The 22799-nt window shown below is 48.9% G+C and overlaps 1 protein-coding gene across 1 annotated transcript in view; it reads right to left on the bottom strand.

Annotated features, from left to right (window-relative positions):
• The window catches only part of zeb2a (zinc finger E-box binding homeobox 2a), a 47101-nt gene that overhangs the window by 9020 nt on the left and 15282 nt on the right, over window positions 1-22799 (bottom strand). Inside the window, exon 3 of the mRNA XM_062456243.1 lies at window positions 2825-3082. Within this exon, the coding sequence (XP_062312227.1) occupies window positions 2825-3082 (258 nt within the window). The remainder of the gene's footprint in view (window positions 1-2824; window positions 3083-22799) is intronic.

Genomic DNA, 22799 nt, shown 5'->3' with positions numbered 1-22799 from the left:
CATCATGACTGCTTGTGTGAGCAGGGAGCAGGAGGCGCCCCGGCTAAGTCAGAGGGAATGCGCCGTATGGCTGCCTTGACAGTTCAGTTAACAAGCACCTCTAGTATCCATTCACTACAGCTCTTAAAATGAAGGTATTTCCACTGATAATGGGGGCCCGCCTGCCTGGACGTATACTAAGTCTATTGTGTTTGTTGCTCCTGGGCTCTAACATGTGACTCCAAGACTACAGTCACAAGCATCGTAAGCTTTTGCCTTCAAAGGAGGGATATGCTGCACACCCTGCTGAAAGAGGCTTGAGGTGGAGGAGGTGGGGGAGGTGGGGGAGGAGGAGATGTGGCGAGGGATGGGAAGGAGGAGGAAGACGAGGAGAGGAGGAGGAGAAGAAGGAGGAGAAGGGAGGAGGAAGTGAGAGAAGAGGGAGGAGAAGGTCTGAGATCAGGAGTGTTTTGCTGTTGCATGATCTCATGTCATGGCAGCAGGTCACTTTACTAAACTTCCTTCCTCAAAGACAGATTGAGTGTTCAACAGGAACTTGATTTTGTATTTTCATACCTTATGAACCTTCTCACGAGTCTGATGAGTCACGAGACATAATGATAATACGACTTATTTGTGAAGATTGTCAAATCATACATTTTTACAGAATACTGTAGCTATAAAAGCTTTCAACTGTCAAATGATTCGGTTGGACTGCGCAGGGTAAATGTAAATACATTTTCTTCTGTTTTATAAGACTTCTTCCCACAGTTTGAGGTTTCTTTTGAACTGCTCAGTTCACGGTTCTCAGTGCCTCAGAGATCTACTGGGAAAGTGTGGGCCCTCTCTGATGAAAAACTTGAGGTTCATTGGGAAGAGAATCAGTACCAGACTTTGCAGTATGGGTTTCTCTCTCTCTCCAGCACAGGGTTTTTTTTTGTGGGTTACAGTTTCGTTGCGAGCAGAGTAGAGACAAAAGCAAGTCACACCCTGTAGCACTCTCGTAGAACCGAGAACTGTACCGTTCTATTTTCAGTCAACCCCTCCCTCCACATACACCGTCACTCTATAGGCTATGAAATACAAAATGGAGGCCCATTGTGTTCTTCTCTATCGTTTTCCTTTTTTCCTCAAGAGACAAGATGGACAGCAAATTAGAATTTCTGTTCTGATTGTGGCAACTGTGTTTCAACTTTTTATGTGTTGTCAGTTTGACTCAAACTGGCACTATTTAACGTGCTTGTCCTTTTTACTCTATAAAGGGACACCTCTCTTGCTCCTTTCTCTCTCTCTCTCTCTCTCTCTCTCTCTCTCTCTCTCTCTCTCTCTCTCTCTCTCTCTCTCTCTCTCTCTCTCTCTCTCTCATCTCTCATCTCCCTCTCTCTCTCTCTCTCTCTAACTGCTCTGTTATACTGAGTTCAGTTCAGTTCTGATGGTAAGATCACTTCATTTTAAAAGGAGAAGAAACATAGGTCTTTGAGATATATAGCATTTTGAATTGATAGTAACAGATCTTCGCTGGTTCTCTCTGCTGTGGAGTGTATTTCTGTTCTGCCCACAAACGTGTTGTTTCTCCTGGCAACGAAAGATACTGCCAATCCCGACACTGCCATCTGTGCCTTCCGACTAGTACCAGCCACAGTCCCCTCCAGCTCTCAGCCATCTTCAGTTCAAACTCAAACCTCTGTAGACCTCCATCTGAATGTGAAGGCCGTAAGTAGATGGCTAGTTCACACATAGATGGAATCATCTGGGGATAATTTCTGAAACAGCTTCCTTGCAATGACAGTGATCAATCAACACTCCCCTTTTCATTTACGTTTGAGTTTTGAACCATTGTGCGATTTTCCCTGGACCTACACGCACACTCTCTTTCCCATTTCAGCTGCGTTTGTACTGGCGGGGTCATTAGCAGAGACGAATGGGCGATGGCGGTCCGTTTGTTAAAGCAGGGTGTCTCACATGAGTTCTCTCTTCACTCTGTATCTGTCAAACAGCCTTCAAACCAAGGACCTATTATGCATGTAAATGAGCATCATAAAACTGAAGATTTCATTTAGGGTCATTAACGAGGCCCCTGCCCCCCCCCATCCAGCCCCTCCCAACGACCACGTTTGGCTCCTAATTAAAAGTATTTGTCTTTGCGGCCCTTGCGACTTTCGCTGTCCTGTCACTGATGCCACAGATGAGAGGAAGGAAGGAGGAGGAAAATCGAGAGAAAGGAGATAGAGGGAGGAGGGAGGGGAGGGAGGGAGGGAGGTTTCACATGTGCAGCTTGATCATCGCTGATAGGCGGGTGAATACGGGGCTGTGGAGACTGCGCTCGTCACAGCCAGCTAAACTGGGTCTAATTAGACAGAAGAAAAAACGATACGTGGGGGTCAGAATGAGGGGTCAACCGAAATAGAAATGAGCTTCTTGTTGTTGAAATACTGTGAGGTGTCCTGCTTGGCTGACGCCTCTGACTTCATCTCTACATTTAAAACACCATGAGAAAACAATGAGGAGGCTGCGAGCTCTCGTCGACGGAGTGAAGCGAACGAAAGGAGGAGAGAAAACGGGAGGGAGGGCTGAGAGGGGTGAGAGATGAGGGAGTGTGAGTGGTTGTCGTGTCATGAGTGGATGTGAGAGCAAGCTGGAGGTCTCAGTGTGGAGAGCTGGAGCAGCTAAGCTGCTGGTGGGAGCTCGATTACAAAGCCCACCAACAGAACTAAGCTCATGTTTCCACCCTCTACAAAACAACCACAACTTGAGAAACTGCATTTAAAGACAGAACGACTCAATCTCCAGTCCAGAGTCGTGTGGAAGATGGACATTACAAAGGCGCATTGAGAAGACCACTCACCGTTCCCGTTGAGGTGCCCGTGCAGGTCATCGCCCAGACGCCAGGCGAGGTGACCCTGTCGGCCATCCATGACCTCCGACCCCTCCGACCCCCGGCAGGACAGCAGGGCATGGCCGACTCGGGGCGACGCCTCCATGAGGGGCAGGCCTGCAGGGCTCCCCTCCTCCCCATTGGCTGGGCCGTTGTCCTGGGAGACCAGCGGCCTCTCATCCCCGTCTGTGTCAGAGCCTGTCTCCACCACGCTCTCATAGTTCAGCACTGCAACACACAAACAAGCACCACTGTTAGGTTTCTAAAACAACATCAGACCTGGCACTAGTGGCTCTGATGGCTCGGGGCGAGGGAGCTTAGGGGAAAGTCACATTCCTGCCTGCAGAGTTTGGGGAGCGTTCCACGCAGCCAGACACCCAGGGGACTGAGGCAAAATGGAGTGCTTGTAAATATTACATTGCTGAGCGTGATAACAGGGGTCTGGGTCGGGACTAAGCCTCGACTTGAATTAAAGTGCTCTTTTCGACGCACCGCAATACTGAGATAAAGGTGCATGAGAACCGCCAGCCCTCCGTCGGGAGGAGAAACAAGGGAGGCGGGGTGGGCGGGGGAAGAACAACAGCAAAAAAAATGTGAAGTTATGACATCATGGGAACTAGATGCAGGAAGGAGGGCCTCAGGGGTGGAAAGAACGAGAGCAATTTTCAGGTTCATTTTGAGTTCTGGGTATGCCTAATAAAGCAATATTTCGCCAAGCTCTCAAGCCCGTTATCTGCAGAGGTCTCTGCCAGATGCAGGGCTGAGGGCTGGTGGGTGGTGGGGAGAGGCCGGAGCATGTTCAACTCAACCGCCTGTTTGAGTGGGTATTCTTTTGTTCCATGTGATCATTTCACAGCATCGACGTTCACATCTCTCCCTCATAACCTTCTCCAGCATTACCAGGAAACAGAATACAAAAACCTCTCTCTCTGTCGCTCTCTCTCCGTCTCTCTTGCCCTCCAGCTCTCTCTCTCTCTCTCTCTCTCTCTCTCTCTCTCTCTCTCTCTCTCTCTCTCTCTCTCTCTCTCTCGCTCTGCTCGCTCTCTCTCTTTCTCTTCCTCTCTCTCTCTTTCTCCTGTTCCCTTTCTTTTTTCTAGTCTTCCCCATTTTGGATACATGGAGATTAGGCAGCGCATGTCTGTTCATAATATGATCTTTGTCTGACTGTATAGGCCGGCACTTGCCTCCTAGACAACTGCGCAACAGGTGCAAATTAAAAAGGGGAGTCACAGTGGGCTGGGCCGAAATCTGCTGACCTGGGCTGTATACCAAGAGGAGAGGAGGGGGATGGAAGGGCGTGGGACTAAAGCCCCTTTAATAAGAGGTGTGACCACCAGGATTTAGGGGGAGTTCAGACAGGGTAATGCCTTCTCGGATCAAAAAAACGAAAAGAAAAGAAAGGGGGGATGGAGAGAATGAGCTGAGGAGTGAGACGTGAATGCTCGTTGTGTGGTCTAGGTACGCGTTTGGATATAATATGATCTCACTCTCAACGTCTTAACCTCACTCTCACACTGCCTCTCATTATCCTCCCCCACCTTGGCCTAGGAACAATAGTGGTCGTGCCTTTTCGCTGAATGAAATATCTGACCCTTGTTCAAACCTCGGGAAGGAACAGAAACCGGCTAGAATCCTGTCCACTTTTTAGAGGACTTGTTTTTCCTCCAACCAAACGTGCATGAGTGAAGTGACATAAACAAAACACAAACAGTTTCTTAGTAAAAGGTATTCACTGACATATTCTGTGAAAAGAGAAAAAGACATAAAGAGAGAGTTAAAGAGAGAGAAAGAGGGAAAGAGGGAAAGAGAGAGAGAGAGAGAGAGAGAGAGAGAGAGAGAGAGAGAGAGAGAGAGAGAGAGAGAGAGAGAGAGAGAGAGAGAGAGAGAGAGAGCATACTGCCATTGTATATCCCAGGTCACTGACAAAGAAAAAAGTTTGCGAATAAAAAACTCCAAGACAACTGTTTGTTAGAAACTCTAATGTTGCTCAGATACTTTGGCAGCGTGGGACTGTTTAGTATCTGTGCTGCGTTGGGGTGGCGGGTGGGTAGACAGAGAAAAGCCAGTGACCTCCCTAACAAAGGACATTCATCACTCTGTTTGCCTCCCAGGTCACATGGGTCTGGGGGAGAGGCAGATGTCACCGCAGCTCTGGCTGCAGGCAGGAGATCGCTCTCTGTTCACGTCTATCTGAAAGGACCTATAGTCCTGCTATCCAGCCATCACACACACACACGTGCGCACACACACCGCCACTACCACCTGTATGTACAGCGGTTGTTTATCCTTCAACGGGAAACTGCCCGGTGTTTGGAAAAGTGATTTCAGCACTGTGTTCTAGCTACATAGGTTCTACAGTCCACAGACTGCGCGATAAAAACCCGCAGAGAACCAAGAGTTAAATTGAGCGCTTTGTTCCGGTGACATCTTTGACGGAGCGCCGCCCTTTGCTGCCGTCTTGCTACACCTCCATTGTGTGTCTGGGCGCCGCCGTTCCGACCTGCTGATCTCCCAGAGGTCTATTGTCTCTGGCCGTCACCTCTCCAACGATTCCCCCTTTGTGCTCATTCAAGGAGCCAGAGACAAAGCCTGCAACAACGCACTCATTCTCCTCACACACCACTCCCTCTCTTTCTCCCTCTCCTTCTCTGTTGAGCTCTCTCTCCCTCTATCTCCTGCTCTCTCTCCCTCTATCCCCTGCTCTCTCCCTCCCCCTTGCTTTCTTTCTCTCTCTCTCTCTCTCTCTCTCTCTCTCTCTCTCTCTCTCTCTCTCTCTCTCTCTCTCTCTCTCTCTCTCTCTCTCTCTCTCTCTCTCTCTCTCTCTCTCTCTCTCTCTCTCTTTCCTCTCTCAACCCCTGCAAGACGCTTCACAAAGACACATTAATCTTCCTTGTTCAGTTTTGTCATCTCCTCTCCTCTGTTCACCTCTCCTCTCCCCTTCTCTCTTCTCCTCACCTCTCCTCTCCGAGTTAGACCACTCTCAGATACCCCAGCAGAAGAATGGCTTCTTTTATGCAAAGAGATCTGTCCAGCTGTTCCTGTTGAGAGGGTGTGTGTGGGTAGGGGTGGTCGGGGTTTGGTGACTTCATGCCTCCATCTCCCCCCCCCTCCCCTTACCCACCCCCACTCTGAGTATGTTTCCAGTTCCGGGCAGGTGCTTTCACAAAGGTATGCAGCAACGATCGGAGATAACAGGGGACTGTGTGTTTAGCGGCTCAGACAGCTTAGTGCAGGTGGTGAGAGAGCGGGAGGGAGAGAGATCTCTGGAGTGTCTCTAGGAGAAGGAGGGTGGGATGGTGGGAGAGTAGGAGGGTGAGGGGAGGAGGGCTTTCTCACCAATGAGGTCACTACATTATATCTTCTCATCAAATCACCATGTAAATAAACTGGAGATTTAAACTGGTACAAAGATTACAGTTCACCACAGAAAACACTGACCAGTAGCAAGTCTACAGTCTTAATACACCCAAGAGATGTATTTTTCTGTAATTAAGGCATGACCTTTACCTGATGACTAGGTTTAAACATCACCCAGCACATTTCCACTATCCCTGGCTCCCAGGCTTGCAAACAGTTGTATACCATACCTGGCACAGGATTACAAATCCGTCAGTATCCCCAGTCCTCACCAGCGCCTCTTCCAAAGCTGCTCCCCCAGCTGCCCTAGGCGCTGGCCAAACACCCACACCATCCATGAGGTAAAGCAAAACGCTTGCCCTCACAGGGGCTAACCATCCAGCCAGCTCTCTCTGTCTCGTCCTCCTCTCTCCACTCCTCTCCTCTGTGCTATTCCGTGTGCCCAGCTCCATTTCCCAACACAGAGACAGTATCCCAGTATTTGACCTGTTTATAGATCCAGACGTTCGGTTTCAGGCTCCAGGTGCCTCTGACTGAACGCTCACTACACCGTCCGCTACCGGCTAATAATGAGAGATGAGGTGGAAGCTACTGAAGAAAAACTGCTCTCTTGATTTTTTTTCCCTCTCTCTCTGTCTGTCTCTCTCCCTCCCTCCCCCCCCTCTCCCTCGCTCTCTGGCTCGTCTGTGAGTGGTGCAGATCACCTGAGCGAACAGCTGGAGGGGGAGGGGAGAGGGAGGTGAGTTAGGTAAGGAAGCGTTGCCGTGGAAATAAGGTCGCTGCCTAGCGGTTGTGTGCTGGAAGTGATTCAACCTTCGTCAGTCGGTGCAGGTAGCTCTGCCAAGGTAGGGAGGCAGTATAGTTCCACATTAAGAAGATGTCGAAATAAACTAATATAATGTGATGTTATTGAATGATGTATTAAGTCATGTTGAAGTTATTGGATTTAGAGAATGTTTGATCATGTTAGTTAGGCATTGTTGACATGCTGAGGCCTCGACAGAACTACACTTCTGTTTGACCATGGAAACTAGGCACACATGTAGGTGTGTGTCTGTGTGTGTTTGTGTGTGCGCATGCATGTGTGTGTGTGCGTATGTGTGTGAGTGTGTGCCAGACAGGAGGACAGTTGTGGGCCTGTCGTGAGTTCAGTCACAGTAGCCTGGCTCTAATTAAATTAAACTCCCATTTATCTACTGGGTTGTGAGCAACAGGCTGGAAAAAAAGAAGAGAAGAGAAGGGAAGCGAAGGGAAAAGAGAGAGAGAGGGGGAAAGAGACAGAAATAGAGAGCGAGAGACAGGGAGAGAGAGAAAGATCGGAGTTTTCAAGTGCCCAGACGGCCCACCTTTCCCCCTCTCCCTCCCTTCCTCTCTCCCTCCCTCCGTCAGAGAGCTACCATCTGTGCCCTGCCCGCGCACATGTTACTCTTCTCAACAAATGCTCAGGGCCCCCGCCGGCACACTCACTAACACACACACACACACACACACAGAAGAAGACAGCAAGGCTCCCCCTGGACACACACAGAACAGGAGGAGGTTAAGGATAGAATAGACAGTTCAACATGGCCCCGTTAGCCAGGAACACAGCCCAAACCAAGGTGAAAGGACTGGAGGACAAGAAAAGCACCATGTACAAGAAAAATTGAATACACACTCGTTCGTCTGCTGATGTCGGATTGAAAAAGGGCTTAAAACGTCCTTAATGATTTTTAAGAACAGAAATAGAAAAACAAGTCTAGACATGAAAGAAGGGGAGGACTCATTTTGTCCGTGTTTGGAGTGAATATTTGTCAATTAATATGCAAATCTACCAGCAGATGCAGCAAGCCTTACTTGTGTAACTCTGTCCTGTTGGTCACTCACTGCTCTTACTGTTTCAACACACACACACACACACACACACATGCACAAACACACGCACGCACGTACACACAAATACACACACTTACACAAACATACACACACACACACATATACACACAAACACACATTCATACACACCACAATGGCTCCTCTCCCATTAAAGACTACCAGTTAAAAACCTGGTCAACAACACTGGACTGCTTAAGCCTGTGATACATTAAGACATCAGTGTTTCTCTGTTGTTCCACTGACTATTCCCTCCATACTCTGTAACAACCCGTCAAAATAATAACCACATGGATCAATTCAGGCTTTTCATTTGCTCTTCCAAGTCAACATGAATTCACTTAACTAAATGGATTTTGCTCTTGGCTGCAGGTTAAGCATCGATTTTACGCTAGCGCTATTTTCAGTTCGAGGTGCTCCATATTTTCCATTGATTTCAGGGAAAAAATCAACCTCAACAGGATAAAAGATTGGTTGTCTCTTTTTGAGTGCAGTCCGTCCGTGAGTGTATCTAGCTTGGCTCCAGTGCTCCGAAGCCAAATGTGATTTTCACCTTTGTGGGGGAGTCGGGTGCAAATGGATTCGGGTGCAGATGGCCACAAAATGAGACATTATGAGCCTCATTTTAAGCACCACCAGCAGGAACTCAGGTTGCTCATGAAATATTCAGGCTAGGAGTAATATTCCTGCTCCTGCCTCTAGTAGTGACATTCCTGCTCCTGCCTCTAGTAGTGATAATCCTGCTCCTGCCTCTAGTAGTGATAATCCTGCTCCTGCCTCTAGTAGTGACATTCCTGCTCCTGCCTCTAGTAGTGACATTCCTGCTCCTGTCTCTAGTAGTGATATTCCTGCTCCTGCCTCTAGTAGTGATATTCCTGCTCCTGCCTCTAGTAGTGATAATCCTGCTCCTGCCTCTAGTAGTGATATTCCTGCTCCTGCCTCTAGTAGTGATATTCCTGCTCCTGCCTCTAGTAGTGATATTCCTGCTCCTGCCTCTAGTAGTGATATTCCTGCTCCTGCCTCTAGTAGTGATATTCCTGCTCCTGCCTCTAGTAGTGATATTCCTGCTCCTGCCTCTAGGATTGATATTCCTGCTCCTGCCTCTAGTAGTGATATTCCTGCTCCTGCCTCTAGTAGTGATATTCCTGCTCCTGCCTCTAGGATTGATATTCCTGCTCCTGCCTCTAGTAGTGATATTCCTGCTCCTGCCTCTAGTAGTGATATTCCTGCTCCTGCCTCTAGTAGTGATATTCCTGCTCCTGTCTCTAGGATTGATATTCCTGCTCCTGCCTCTAGTAGTGATATTCCTGCTCCTGCCTCTAGTAGTGATATTCCTGCTCCTGCCTCTAGTAGTGATATTCCTGCTTTTGCCTCTAGGAGTGATATTCCTGCTCCTGCCTATAGTAGTGATAATCCTGCTCCTGCCTCTAGGATTGATATTCCTGCTCCTGCCTCTAGTAGTGATATTCCTGCTCCTGCCTCTAGTAGTGATATTCCTGCTCCTGCCTCTAGTAGTGATATTCCTGCTCCTGCCTCTAGTAGTGATATTCCTGCTCCTGCCTCTAGTAGTGATATTCCTGCTCCTGCCTCTAGTAGTGATATTCCTGCTCCTGCCTCTAGTAGTGATATTCCTGCTCCTGCCTCTAGGATTGATATTCCTGCTCCTGCCTCTAGTAGTGATATTCCTGCTCCTTCCTCTAGTAGTGATATTCCTGCTCCTGCCTCTAGGATTTATATTCCTGCTCCTGCCTCTAGTAGTGATATTCCTGCTCCTGCCTCTAGTAGTGATATTCCTGCTCCTGCCTCTAGTAGTGATATTCCTGCTCCTGCCTCTAGTAGTGATATTCCTGCTCCTGCCTCTAGGATTGATATTCCTGCTCCTGCCTCTAGTAGTGATATTCCTGCTCCTGCCTCTAGTAGTGATATTCCTGCTCCTGCCTCTAGTAGTGATATTCCTGCTTTTGCCTCTAGGAGTGATATTCCTGCTCCTGCCTCTAGTAGTGATAATCCTGCTCCTGCCTCTAGGATTGATATTCCTGCTCCTGCCTCTAGTAGTGATATTCCTGCTCTTGTCACTCCACGGCCTGCTGTCAGAGTACAGAACAATTTAACCTGTCACTGAGGGAGGCACAGAGGTTTGTGTAAAACAACAATCTGAAACCCTTGTGAATACTGGAGAGTTGTTGTTTCCGAGTTGGAAATGTGTCACAAGGAGCAGCCTGGTTTTGCTAGACCCAGGTCTTTGCCACAGTGCAGGGGCATGGACACACACACACAATAACACACACACACGCACACACACACCCTTTATATAATCCACTACAGCCACAGAGACCTGGCCATGTGTTGTACTTGTTTGGGACATTCCGTGCCAGGTTGGTTACTCCATAAGCTGCGCCCCAACCCCACCCCACCCCACTCCACCTCGCCCCCCCCCCCCCCTTTTCCCCCACAGGACCACCTGCCTCCGGTGGTCTGTACCCCAGATTAACAACCCCCCCCCCTTCCCCCTTTCCCCCGTCTCATCCGCCAGCGTGCTCCACACATCCTCCACACCACCGTCCATTACCAACATCACTGGGGGACAGCTTTGTTGATCACACTCTCTTTCTGTAAGTCTGTGTGTGTGCGCGTGTGCGTGCATGTGTGTGACTGGGTGCACGTATACATATACATGCACGTGTGTGTCTGTGAGCGTCTGCCTACGTGCGTGCGTGTGTATGAGAGAGGCAGCATCAAATAAATCACCTGTGCAGAAACGTATGCAAATTCGGATGAATACAAGCAATCAGGGCGAAATTAATTTAGCTGAATCAGATTAGGAGCCTTAATAAATCTATCTGCTGCGCTGCTTCCATCTGATACCCTCCTCCTCTCATCCTGTAGCATTAATTAGGACGCAACAATAACATACGGTAGAGCGGCAGGATTACTGTAAGCTGTCTCCCCCTCCTCTATGACAAGCTAAGCAAAACCTGAATCGCATTCAGGCATCGGCACCCACTCTCCGTTTGGCAGCTCCTTCTGTGCCAGTACGGAGAGAACATAGTAACACTGAGAGGAAAGGGGGGGGGGGGTTGAAGTGTGAGAGAGTGAGGGAGGCTGGGGAGAAACAGACAGAGAAGGAGAGAGAGAGAGAGAGAGCGAGAGAAATAGAAAGAGGGAGAGAAATAGAAATAGAAAGGAAAAAAATAAGAAATGATGAGGCATTGAGAGAGAGAGGAAGAAAGAGGGAGAGATAGAGTGAAAGAAAGAGGGAGGGAGGTAGGGAGATGGGCATTTCAGTGGGCATGTCAGGGGCATCTGTGGTCTGGTCTGTGGTTACTACAGTGATCTGCTGCCAGTCACCAGCTGGCAGTGTAGTCAGGAGGACTTCCAACAGGTCAGTTTGTGTGTGTGTGTGTGTGTGTGTGTGTGCGAGTGCGTGTGTAAAAGGGGTCCCACTGAAATACACCACGATGAGTAACAGTTTCAAGACCCCTAAATGTGGACTGCTCTTTCACATGGTAATGAGATTGTAAAACACATCTGTCCCTTTCTCCCTCCTCCCTCCCTCCCTCCTTCTTTTCTCCCTACCTCCCACACACACACGCACATACACCGGTACAGAATCAATCACCTGAATAGCAGCGCCCACCTGGTATTGAAGAGAGAGCAGGCTTTCCTTCTGTCCTCTGACCCCTGACCCCTCCCCCAGCAACCCCTGCAGGGGGAGTGACCTTTGACCCCGGTGATGTCTGTGTCCGAATGGCCCCATGCTGGTTTATTATGATCCTGAGCAGAAGATCTTCTGCAAACAACACACCAGTGCACGCAAACCTTACCTTAGGTATTGTGTGTGTGTGTGTGACTGAGAGAGAGCGAGACAGAGAGAGAGAGAGAGAGAGAGAGAGAGAGAGAGAGAGAGAGAGAGAGAGAGAGAGAGAGAGAGAGAGAGAGAGAGAGAGAGAGAGAGGAGAGAGTAGGTGGGTGGGTGTATGTATGTATGTATGTGTCCACTCAGGATACCTTGGTTAAGGAAGAGGTGATAATTAGTTCAAGTGGATAATAAGGATGCAGCTTATGCCACTTAAATAGGGCTCGTACTAACGTTCCGCTAAGCTACAGAATCCCTCGTTCTGTACACAAACAAACACACGCACACACATTCCGAGTCAGACACACATTTGCACACCCTCCCTACACGCCGTAAACACGAGACCAGGATGGACGATTATGAGCTGGGTTGCTGTAAATATTTGAGAGGCCATTGTTCCTGCGACTTCCTGTGGAGACTGGCCTCTTCCACTCAGGAGATTCTCAGGGGAGCCAGCGGAGGGATCGGATTATCATCCAGAGCGGAAGTCCTATCCATTCACCCGAGCCCGTTACAGAGTTCCGTTCCTGCCCTCACAGGCATCAATGCTGTTACAGAGGCCAGCGGCGGGGGTAGTCATGGGAGAAAGAGACAAACTCACAAACTCTTAGGTTAACTCTCCACACCACCACACACAACACCCTCTTCTGCCCCACACAGAAAAAACTGCCATTTGCAAAACAAAGTGGTCCGATCAGTGTTTGTGAGTGTGCGCAGCAGCTATGCAAAGAGCTAGCTGTGTCTGTGCAGCAGGATGTAACTCCAACCAGCTGTGTGTCGCTAGCTGTGTGTGTCGCTAGCTATGTCTGACAAGGGTCAGAGACAACAGGCACCACCGGAAACCACCTCTGGAGCGCGGAGATATCCTGGCACCAGCTACCTAATCATTTCTCAACTATGCAGACAAAGAATCTAAGAATGGACAAAATCTCTAGGGGGAAAAAGAGAGAGAGAGTTAGAGGAGGGAGGGAGAGAGGTAGAGAGAGAGAGACAGATTGCAGAGTTTCCATCACCAACCTGTTGGCAGACTGTTATATAATTACAGCTATGCTACCCAGCCTGTTCCACATGCGGTCTTGAAAACAACAAGGAGAGTTACTCTGTAATTCACCCCTGGGGAGGGACTGAGAGCAGGGCAGGATGGGGGGAGAGGGAGGTTGCGGGGGGGGGGGGGATAGAGCACAGCTCGGTTGCAGCCCAATGACTTACTGTTTTCTTACATATTCAACAGCCTGTGAACCACTCAATACAGAGGAGGAGAGATGCGGGAGAGTTAAGGAGAGGAGGAGGAAAGGAGGCAGGGAGGGAAGGAGGGAGAGAGAACAGTTTCAGCAGTGCTGCCTCTCGACTTCAGAGGCGCCAAGAAAAATGCCTCTGAGTTGACTATTAAAAGAGACCTCGGAGCTGACTCTTATAAGAGAGACCACGGGCGTGCTTTATCTCAAAGGTGGCTGGGTTTGTTTCTGGCGAGAGAAGGAGGGAAGGAGGGAGAGAAGGAGTCCCTTTGAGTAACCGTACACCTCGCCAGGGTTTAAAGCTATGGGCCTGTGCTGGTGGTCTGGTGCTGTTGGCGTCGACATGGCCACCAATTGAGTGTCTCTCAGGGATAGGTGTATGAAAACAGCACGAAGGCGGAGGAAAGAAAAAAAACTGAGAAGAGAGAGAAAGGGGAAGTAGAGGTCCGGCCTGTCGTTGGCACCTCACAAACCCTCTCTCTGACACCCTCCCTCTCTCTCCCCTCCTCCTCTTAGTTATTTTTTTTCTCTCTCTCTCACCTCTCCCTCTCTGAACTCTTTCCTCCACCCTTCTCTCTCTTTCTCTGTCTTTACTCTTCTCTCTTTCTCTCTCTCCTTTCTCCCTTTCCTCTCTCTCTCTCTTCTCTCTCTCTTTTTTCTCTGTCTGTTCCCATTCTTCTCTGTCTCTGTTCTTATCAGTGTGCAGAGTGAAAGGTGTGATGGCCCACTAGTTCCTCTTGAGGGTGTAAGTGTGAGAGTCATGTCTTGCCAGTCACCTCAGATAGGAACTTAATCAGGTTGAGGCACCTTGAGCCTGGCAGGGTGGTTAAACTTTATCGCCTGCCTCCATCACCGCCTGTACCCCTTATACCGCCCTGCCAGCCCCTCTCACACTCACACACACACAGATACACACACAGGTGCACACACGCACACACACCAGCCTCTTATTGTTAATCATATTAACAATAAGAGGGGTCAGGCAGAGCAAGCAATGGACACAACTGTATTTAGAGAGTGGTATACAGTATGTCCCCTATTAATGTGACACCTATTTCTGTTAGCTTGTTGTCACAGTGACACACCACAACATGCGGTCACCACTGTGTGACTGACTGTTATCAACCAATAACAGTCAGTTAACCAACTGTAATGTCAAATGTATTTTGTGCTCACCTCCAACTGATGATCTTCCAGGACTCAATGTGTAGGACTTAGTAAGAGGCTGCAGTTTGTGTGTAGCATGCAGTTTCATACGTGTGTAGATACCTGTGTGTGTGTGTAGATTCATAAAGTATATCGTTTCATAAAGTGTGTGTGTGTGGCAGTTGGAGCGGCCAGCCCTGTCACCTCAGCAGAGCGGTACCTTGTCCCCATGGTGAGGACACCCTCACTGCTGCTGCTGCTGCTGATAACACTGCCTGAGACTGATAGCAAACGGACACACCGAGGTGTGTACGTGTGTTTTATGTGTGTAGGGTGTGTATCTGTGTTTAAGGGGGGTCTGTGTGTGAAGGGGGGGGGGGGGGTGCATGTGTGTTTGTGCAGGTGTGTGGGTGTATTTGTGTGTGTTTATGTGTACGAATGTGTGTGGAGGTGTTTAATTGTGTATGTGTGTGTGTGTGTTTGTGTATGAGCCGTGGGTAGGGTCAGAGGTGTGAAGCATTCTTTCGTAGCCTGTCTTTATGTTGCAAAACACAATTAGTCAGTCCTGCAGCTATTTATGAAGTCCACAATGGATTTTAACACCCCTGCCAAGAGCTTTAATATTTGTGTGTGTGTGTATGTGTGTGCGTGTGCATGTGAAGAGAGAAAGAACAAGTAATACATGAATAAGGATTCAAAGTCACCACAGCAAAGGTGAAACTTCTCTCGTTCAACTTTGCTACATGTTCTACATAAATCTGAGGTTTATCAAACCCATGTCTGTCTGTGTACCCATTCAATTAATCATCCACCACTGTAGAGAATGGGGGGGAAGAGGAAGATAAAGGAGGGAGAGTGGGAGAACGAGAAAGTGAGAAAGCGAGAGGGAGAGCGGGAGCATGAGAGAGATAACCAGGGAGAGAGAGGAGAGAAGAGAGGGAGAGGAGAGAGGCCGTTCTCAGGAATCTAGGTTGCCTGAGAGGATGGAGACCTAACTCAAGATGAACTGAATAATGTATGCATGCTTAAAGTTTTGGCAATGATGAGGCAGTTTCAACCCCCCACCCCCCCACCCCCACCCACTCCCAGTCTCCCTTGCGGAACTCTACTCTACTCTCCCAAACAGATGAATTATTCACCTCCCAGGTGGAGCTCAGCTCTTCACAAAAGGAGAGGGGTGGGTTTCATCTACAATCCTTCTAGTATAGTACACTATCATACACTAGTAAACTATCCTACACTGACCAATACCCTATCCTTCACTATTACACTATCCTACACTGACCAGTACACTGTTCTACAGTAACTATTCTACTGTAAATTGAGTGCACTGACTGAACTAAACTACAATCCCAACTTCTGATGCTATTACACAACATCTAATTCAATGTTTCAACTTATTTAGTTAGCAAAAAATACATTATTAAATAATTAAATTCACACAAAATCCAAATGAAACGTCATCTTCCACTTCCTGGTCAAGTGGCAGCAATATCCACGAGGTAAACAGATGTCTAGCTTCCTCAGTCTGGTGCTACCCGTCTAGTTCCTCCTCTCGGCGGCCCCTGGGCTGCTGGACGGCTTGTTTTACTGCCCCCAGACGGGCAGTAACCGTCAGCAGGGCCCAAATAATGTGAAACATGATCTTGTTTGTGGATGATCTTATTTGTGAAACTTGGCTGCTACACATTTCCCTCAGGTGAGTTGAGTTTCACTCAACCTCCATTTAGGCAGCTTCACTCCAGTGTGCTGGCACTGAACCAGAGGTAGACATGGAAGTCTGGATCTCAACACAGACCCCAGAGAACAATATTAGATTTTTTTTCTCGTTTCCCTTCACCTTTCAGTATTTGGGTCGAACTAAAGAGTGCGAGGGAGGGCTTTGTGGGAAAGAAAGGGAGTTTTCAGTCATTTATAACATGAACATGGATCTTTTTTTCAGTCCTGTTGGCTGAAATGACAGATCCCTCACTCGGTCTTCAGATGTGCTATAATACTGGCTACGACACGAGGTCTTAACAAAGTATGTCAGCTTTAATCTCTGTTTCATCGGGGCCTTTCCTGGAGAAACCAAGCCTGCCTCAGCGTCAACTGTCTTACAGGAGGATGACAAGACAAGGACAGTCAGGAGAGAGAGGGGGAGGGAGAGAGGGAGCGAGAGGAGGAGGGGACAGGGGGAGAGGGGGAGGGAGAGGGGCAGTGAGGGGGGAAAGGAGGGGTTGGAGGTGGGGCAGGGGTGGGGTTGGTTCCAGATTACCGGTATGACAGAAGTTGCAATTATCCCAGGATGAATCATTACAAAGATAATACATGCGGCCAACCTCATGAATATTCTAGATTGGCCACACCCATGGCTTAACGAGGAACTCTGCTTCCAATTACTTCATCATGACAGATAGACACGGCGTCGCTCAAGCATACACACACGGGCACACACGTCGGCTCAGACACACACACACACACACGATGGCAAGAGAGTTCCTCTCCTGTTCGACAAGTACTGCTTGAAATAGCACTTTTGGCAAAGCTGGTCTGCTTCCTGGAACATGAATTACAGTAGTGAAACTGCTGATGCTACTCTGGTTTTGCTCAGTAGTAGACCTTCTGGACCCAACAGTCAAGCTGACCATGTCATCTAGACTGTAGACGAGATCCATACTGATCTGTCAGGAACACCAGGGCTCCATAAACTGACTTGTACAACACTTGTTCAGGAAATCATGGATGAATCAGATTATCTGACAGTCACTTTGACCTTTGTCAAACTTACCATTGTTTCTTCACCCCGTCTCTCTCTCTCTCTCTCTCTCTCTCTCTCTCTCTCTCTCTCTCTCTCTCTCTCTCTCTCTCTCTCTCTCTCTCTCCCTCTCTCTTTCTCTTTCTCTTATCTATTTTTGATTGCTCCCACTCTATCTCTTTATGCACTTTCTGTTCATTTCTATGTCCATCTCTCTCTCTCTTCTTCACACCTACACACAGAAACTGACACTCAGACCTCTGATCACGGCTACTACCAAGTGTTAGTGCCAAGCGCCTGTGAAAAGCTAATGAGTACCTGATGGTGTTGACTCTAGATAAGTTGAGTAGCCTAAACAGATTAAAGAGCTGATAAGAGGTTTAAATGCTCCTCCCCTACCTTGGCTAACCTGGGGCTTCCTGTGTCAGGGTCTAGTCCGACACACAGAGACAGACCATGAAGCACAATCCCTCTCGACCTCGGCAGAGAAAACATCAATATGAGTCACGGAGCCACAGAAACCAGACAGACTGTCCTGCTACCATACCACAATACCCCCCCCCCTCCGGAATCCCCCCCCTTCCCTTCCCTCCCCTCCCCTCCCCACAAACACACACATGCCCCTCCGACACACAAACACGCAAACACTCCTCCCACAACACAAACATACTCTGCAGGAAAGCTAGCCAGTGATAATTGCTTAGCAGGGATGAAGGGCATGGGAAGAGAGGTGGAGGCACCCTGTCGATTCTACTAGACGTGGAGCGGGCCGAGGTCACCCCTCCGGCCCCCGGGGGGACACCTTTGGACAGACAGATGCGCGCATCCTCCATGTGACCTGGGACGAAAACCCCCCTTTTCACTGCCACCCACCCCTAGGCTCAGTGTGTGTCATTTACTACACCCCCCCCCCCCCCCACACACACACACACACATTTCCACCGTTGCACTGTCCTCCCGTCCTCCCCAAGCCTACCCCCTCCTCCCCCACCCTGGGTGGCAACAGGGCCCACGTTGAGGGGAGGGAAACTGACAGGCGTTCAGCCCCCCAGGGCACAACTCTACAGTCAAGTGGACCGGTAGGCTGTGGGGATGAAAAAATCTGATAAATGACTTATGAAGAGTCGTTTGCTCCTCTCCTGCCCCTCTCTGACTAACCCTCCCCACCACTCTGACACAACGTAGACCGGGAGAGGGGGCGGCAGCTGGGGCCAACAACCCCCAGCGTCACGACAATGCTACCTCACTCCCATTACCTATGACTATTTCCTGTCGTGGCAGAAGGCAGGAAGTCCATCACCACAAAGGCCTCGTGGGATGAGACTGAACCAGCTATGAGGCCAACGGGGATGACATCTACACGCTATATCAGAGACCCACAGAGCAGAGGATGTTGCCAGTTCCTCAGTAAATCCCTGTGTTTCTATAAGGACCCAACCAGGCACATCCTGGCAGGCCTTGGGGAGGGGGAGGCAGAAGAGACAGTGTTGAGTGTGAGCGCTCAGCTGGGTGGGTGTGGGATGCCAGAATTCCCTGTAACGACTCTGAATCCTCCCAGCTGGGCAGGAGTCTAGGGAAAGGAGTGAGTGAGACTGGGGGAGAGGGGAAGAGATGAAGGAGAGAGGAGGGGAGGGGTGGGTAAGAGATGGGGCAGAGATGATGAGGGGAGAGCTAGGGGAGAGATGAGGGAAGAGATGAGAGGAGAGATGGGGGAGAGACGCGACCTGGGGAGTGGAAGGAGGTATTTCAACATGTCACAGGTGCAGAATGTAACAGCTCAGGAGTCTTTTTTTTTTTTTTTTTTAAGTCTCACTTTTTTTCTCAAGCATTTCCTCTTTCTGGCTCAAGTTTTCCTGTCAGCAAGACGAGGCGAGGAGATCAACAGCACCCGAGAGGGCAGCCCTGGGTTTTATATCCTTATTGTGTTTGGGCCTGTGCCTACAGAATCCAGGTGGATGTCATCTCAAGGACGAGCTCCAGGAATGTGTTTGGAAGTCCAGAGAAGGACATGGGTTTCCAAGGAGAAGTGGTTGAGTTGCTTTGTAAATCACAGGCATTATGTTGCCCTACAATGGGGTTAGAGCATGTTGACTGAATGAGGACCACATCCCTTCCTCCGCAGGACAATAGCAATGTTTGGTAAAACAAATGGCAACAAACACACACTGCAAGTTTGTTATTAGAAATCCAAAACGATCATTTGGATTTGATTCATCTAGGAGTGAACTTGAGGACCTTGTGTCATTTTCATAGTTTCACATGAGATTGTCAATATGAATGATACCAAGCTACAAACCCCAAAATCACACTTTCATTATGTTCCACCTCTGAGGACTGTCCCTGTGGGAGATCGCTTCAGCCATGTTGAGAAACAATCGCCAGATTCTCTGTGACAGATAGTCTTTTAACTGAAACATTTGCGTAAAAGAGGACAAACCAACCAAGTTATCTACAGGCACTTAGAACACATCCTTGACTAAATTAGCAATTTATGGAAATAACCAGACGGTCGTGTACACTAAATGATGCATGTGACACATCAGAGAACACTTCAATTTTGTCTCTTCTTCTTTAAAAAATGTTTTTTCTACCTTTCCTGTTCTTGTTGCTCCTTCACTGTGTGACTATGACTGCTGTCAACACCCTGGCAAGATCGAGGTGACAATCGGAAGCGAGTCACCTGTCCCTCCCAGCGCTTGTCCACTTTGGGAACATCTCAAGGGGGAGGGGAAATTGTGCACACGCTTATGGGGGGGGAGGGGGGGGGGGTTGTATCACATGACCCATGACTGGTTGAGTGTGGTGGAACATGGAATGTTGGTGGTGTTGGTGTCGTTGAGCCTGGTAGAGTACAGAAGGGGGATATGTCTATCCTGAGGAGGCGGGGGGGGGGGGGGGGGGTCGGAGGGCGTTGTGAGGGGAGGGGGAGCTTGCGACCCCCCCCTCAGCCCAGCAGGCTATGGGGGGGGTCGCAATAGGGGGGGGGGGGTTCGGGGGGGCAGGCTTCCCTCAGCCCAGCAGGTCGTGGTAATAAACGCTAGTTCCTTTGTTCCTGGCACAGTTGGCAGGGGGAGTGCAAACAATACCGGGTCTATAATGCCTTCTCCCAATGGAGGCCTGGCCTCAGATCTATCCCTGGCTTCAGCCTCGGCCGGACACTAACTAGCTACTCCTACCGCGCGTATACATGCACCTCAACATTCAGCTTCAGCCGGACACTCACTTCCTCAGCATTGCTCCCTACATGCAGTTTAACCTTGCTGATGGAGAAATTATACAGGACCCAGTTCTCAACTGAGGGACTTCCTGTTTGAAACTGTTTCTTTATGACAATGTGTCTCAAATTCTATATTTTAACCTAGTTCTCAGTTGGCTGAGGGAAATGGTTTTCCTGTGACCCACCTAAGAGATCCAGACAGACTCATGAAGACATCTTAAGTCAGCTTTTATCACTACTAGTTTGATCTCCACAGCTGTGTGCTCTGGTAGTTCAGAAGATTAACAGCAGATAAGACCATGGTGACAATATCTCTCTTTTCCTCCCTGCCCCTCTCCCTCCCTCCTTCCCTCTCCTATCTCGCTTTCCCTCTCTCCGCCTGTCCATGCTTCCCTCCTCCTGTTCCCCTCCCTACCTCCCCCTTCCCAGGTCTTGTCTGACTGCCTCCTGGTCCTCTACGTTCCTCTGGGCCTGACCCTCTGTGTCCTGCACCTCTCTGGGAGTCCCAGGTGTTATTACAGCTGTGGTCTCCACACTGGGGAGGAGTGTGTGTGTTTGTGTGTGTGTGTTTGGGGGCTGGGGGGATATCTGAGTGTGTATGTGAGAGTGTTTCAGGTGGTGGGGGGTGGTATCTCTCTGTTTGTGTGTATGTCTGAGTGTATGTGTGTGTGTGTGTGTGTAAGTGCGAGAGAGACAGAGAGTTGCAGGGAGGCTGTTAAAACCCCAGGGACGCAGCCAGCTGATTACAGACAGATGCTATCCAGATGGGCGAGTGGGCGACCTCACATAGGTGTGACCGAAATAGAAGCCCAGTGTCGCCCATTCCTGACTCGTGCCGGCATGGCTCCTTCTTTAGCTTGAGACAACTTCACCCCCGTCTCTGCACATGGCCTGCTCCAAGGAGAACACTGGGATGAATGTTACCATGGGGTCACTCAACTATTTGGGTGGGGTGAGAGAGAGAGAAGGGGCGGTGTGACTGTGGAAGAAGCCTATGTATGTGTTTGTGTGTGTGTGTGTGTGTGTGTGTGTAAATAGGCCAATAAATCGTTCTATTACGAGCAGATTACATCTAACATTCCCTCTTGTGCTCACTGCAGTTGAAACCTTACCGTCTCAAAAAATGGGAGAGTGGGAGAAGGAGAGAAAGGGAGAGAGAGGGAGAGAGAGGAAGACAGCGAGAGGGTCTGGGGCAAAGGGAGGGAGAGAGTGAAAGTGTGTGTGTGAGAGAGGAGAGAGAGAGAGAGAGAGAGAGAGAGAGAGAGAGAGAGAGAGAGAGATATGAAGGATACGCACTTTGAAAAACCTGAACCGCTGTGCTCTGAGTGAGCGGCGAGTCACTACAGAAGGCCTTCTGCCACCAGGACACTTTTCATCCTTTATCAGCAAAGCCGTCAGAGCCCTCACCGTCAACACTAGAGCCACTCTCCAAAAGAATAGGAGGATGGCCATCCTTTATTCCTCTCCTCTTCCTCTTTCTAGCCTCCCACAGCCAGTTAGTCATTAAGTAAAGTAATGTTATTGTGTTAGATTACCCAGACTCAAAGCCCTTCTGGCTGCCTGAAGACTCGCTCTCTCAGACCCCCTGGGTGAGAGGACAAACTCGAACATCTAAACTGCTCAAGAGAATGGAACAGGCGGACCTGGCTAGCGACAGCGTGAAGAGGTGGGGAAAGGCGTTTGTCCACCGTGGCTGTCGTATCACACTCACACACACATATACACACGCGCATGCACACAACCACACACACAACCGCACACAATGACATTCCTTTAACTAATTCACTGCAGGGAATAAGTAAGAGTGTCTTTGGCACCTTATACTGTCCTATCTCAGATAAACTCCTCAAAATGAACACTGTGTCTCTTTCTTACTGTCACACTTAACTTCTGCTTTATCAGCTCATGACCATGGTTAGAAATAACTCGTCCTGTCAGCACTTGTGGCATAGGTGTGTAACTGTCACTGCCGGGCACCATGAAGATTGGTATTTATACGTAGCGAACATGTTTGATATGTAAAACATTGAAGGAGAAACTGACTTTAACACTTATGTTAGAATATAACTTCCTCATACTGCTGTGCTCTGGAGTAAAGAGGGTGGTAGACACATGAACTATATAGAAACAGCAGTAGCACATGTTTATTCAGGGCTCACAGCTCAATGTCAGTTCCAACACAATGCTGACTTGGTCACTACCATTTAATGCTGTTTTAACCCTAGGTCTGTAAATCTAATAAAATCACTAACTCCAAGAAACAATAAGCATTAACCTTTTCATGTTCCTGTTAAATTTGCCTGAAAACGCCTAAACAGCATACCCAAAGTAAATTGGAAGCTGTTCTTGAACCATTTGGAGTACATGCATGTAAATGATCTCTTTGAAAGCTGACACTCTGAAGTTATGTCCCCTGTTGTCAGGACCCCTGTCAGTCCTTCTAGTGTTGAGTAATAGAAGCTTGAACACAAGGAAAGTGAAAATTTCTATTTCCGCCTAGATTTTGTTTTGAAAACAGAGGCCTG

This window comes from Osmerus eperlanus, chromosome 3 (genome assembly GCF_963692335.1).
Source record: "Osmerus eperlanus chromosome 3, fOsmEpe2.1, whole genome shotgun sequence".
In the NCBI taxonomy this organism is placed as follows: domain Eukaryota; kingdom Metazoa; phylum Chordata; class Actinopteri; order Osmeriformes; family Osmeridae; genus Osmerus; species Osmerus eperlanus.
This window is presented reverse-complemented; position numbering and strand designations above follow the sequence as displayed.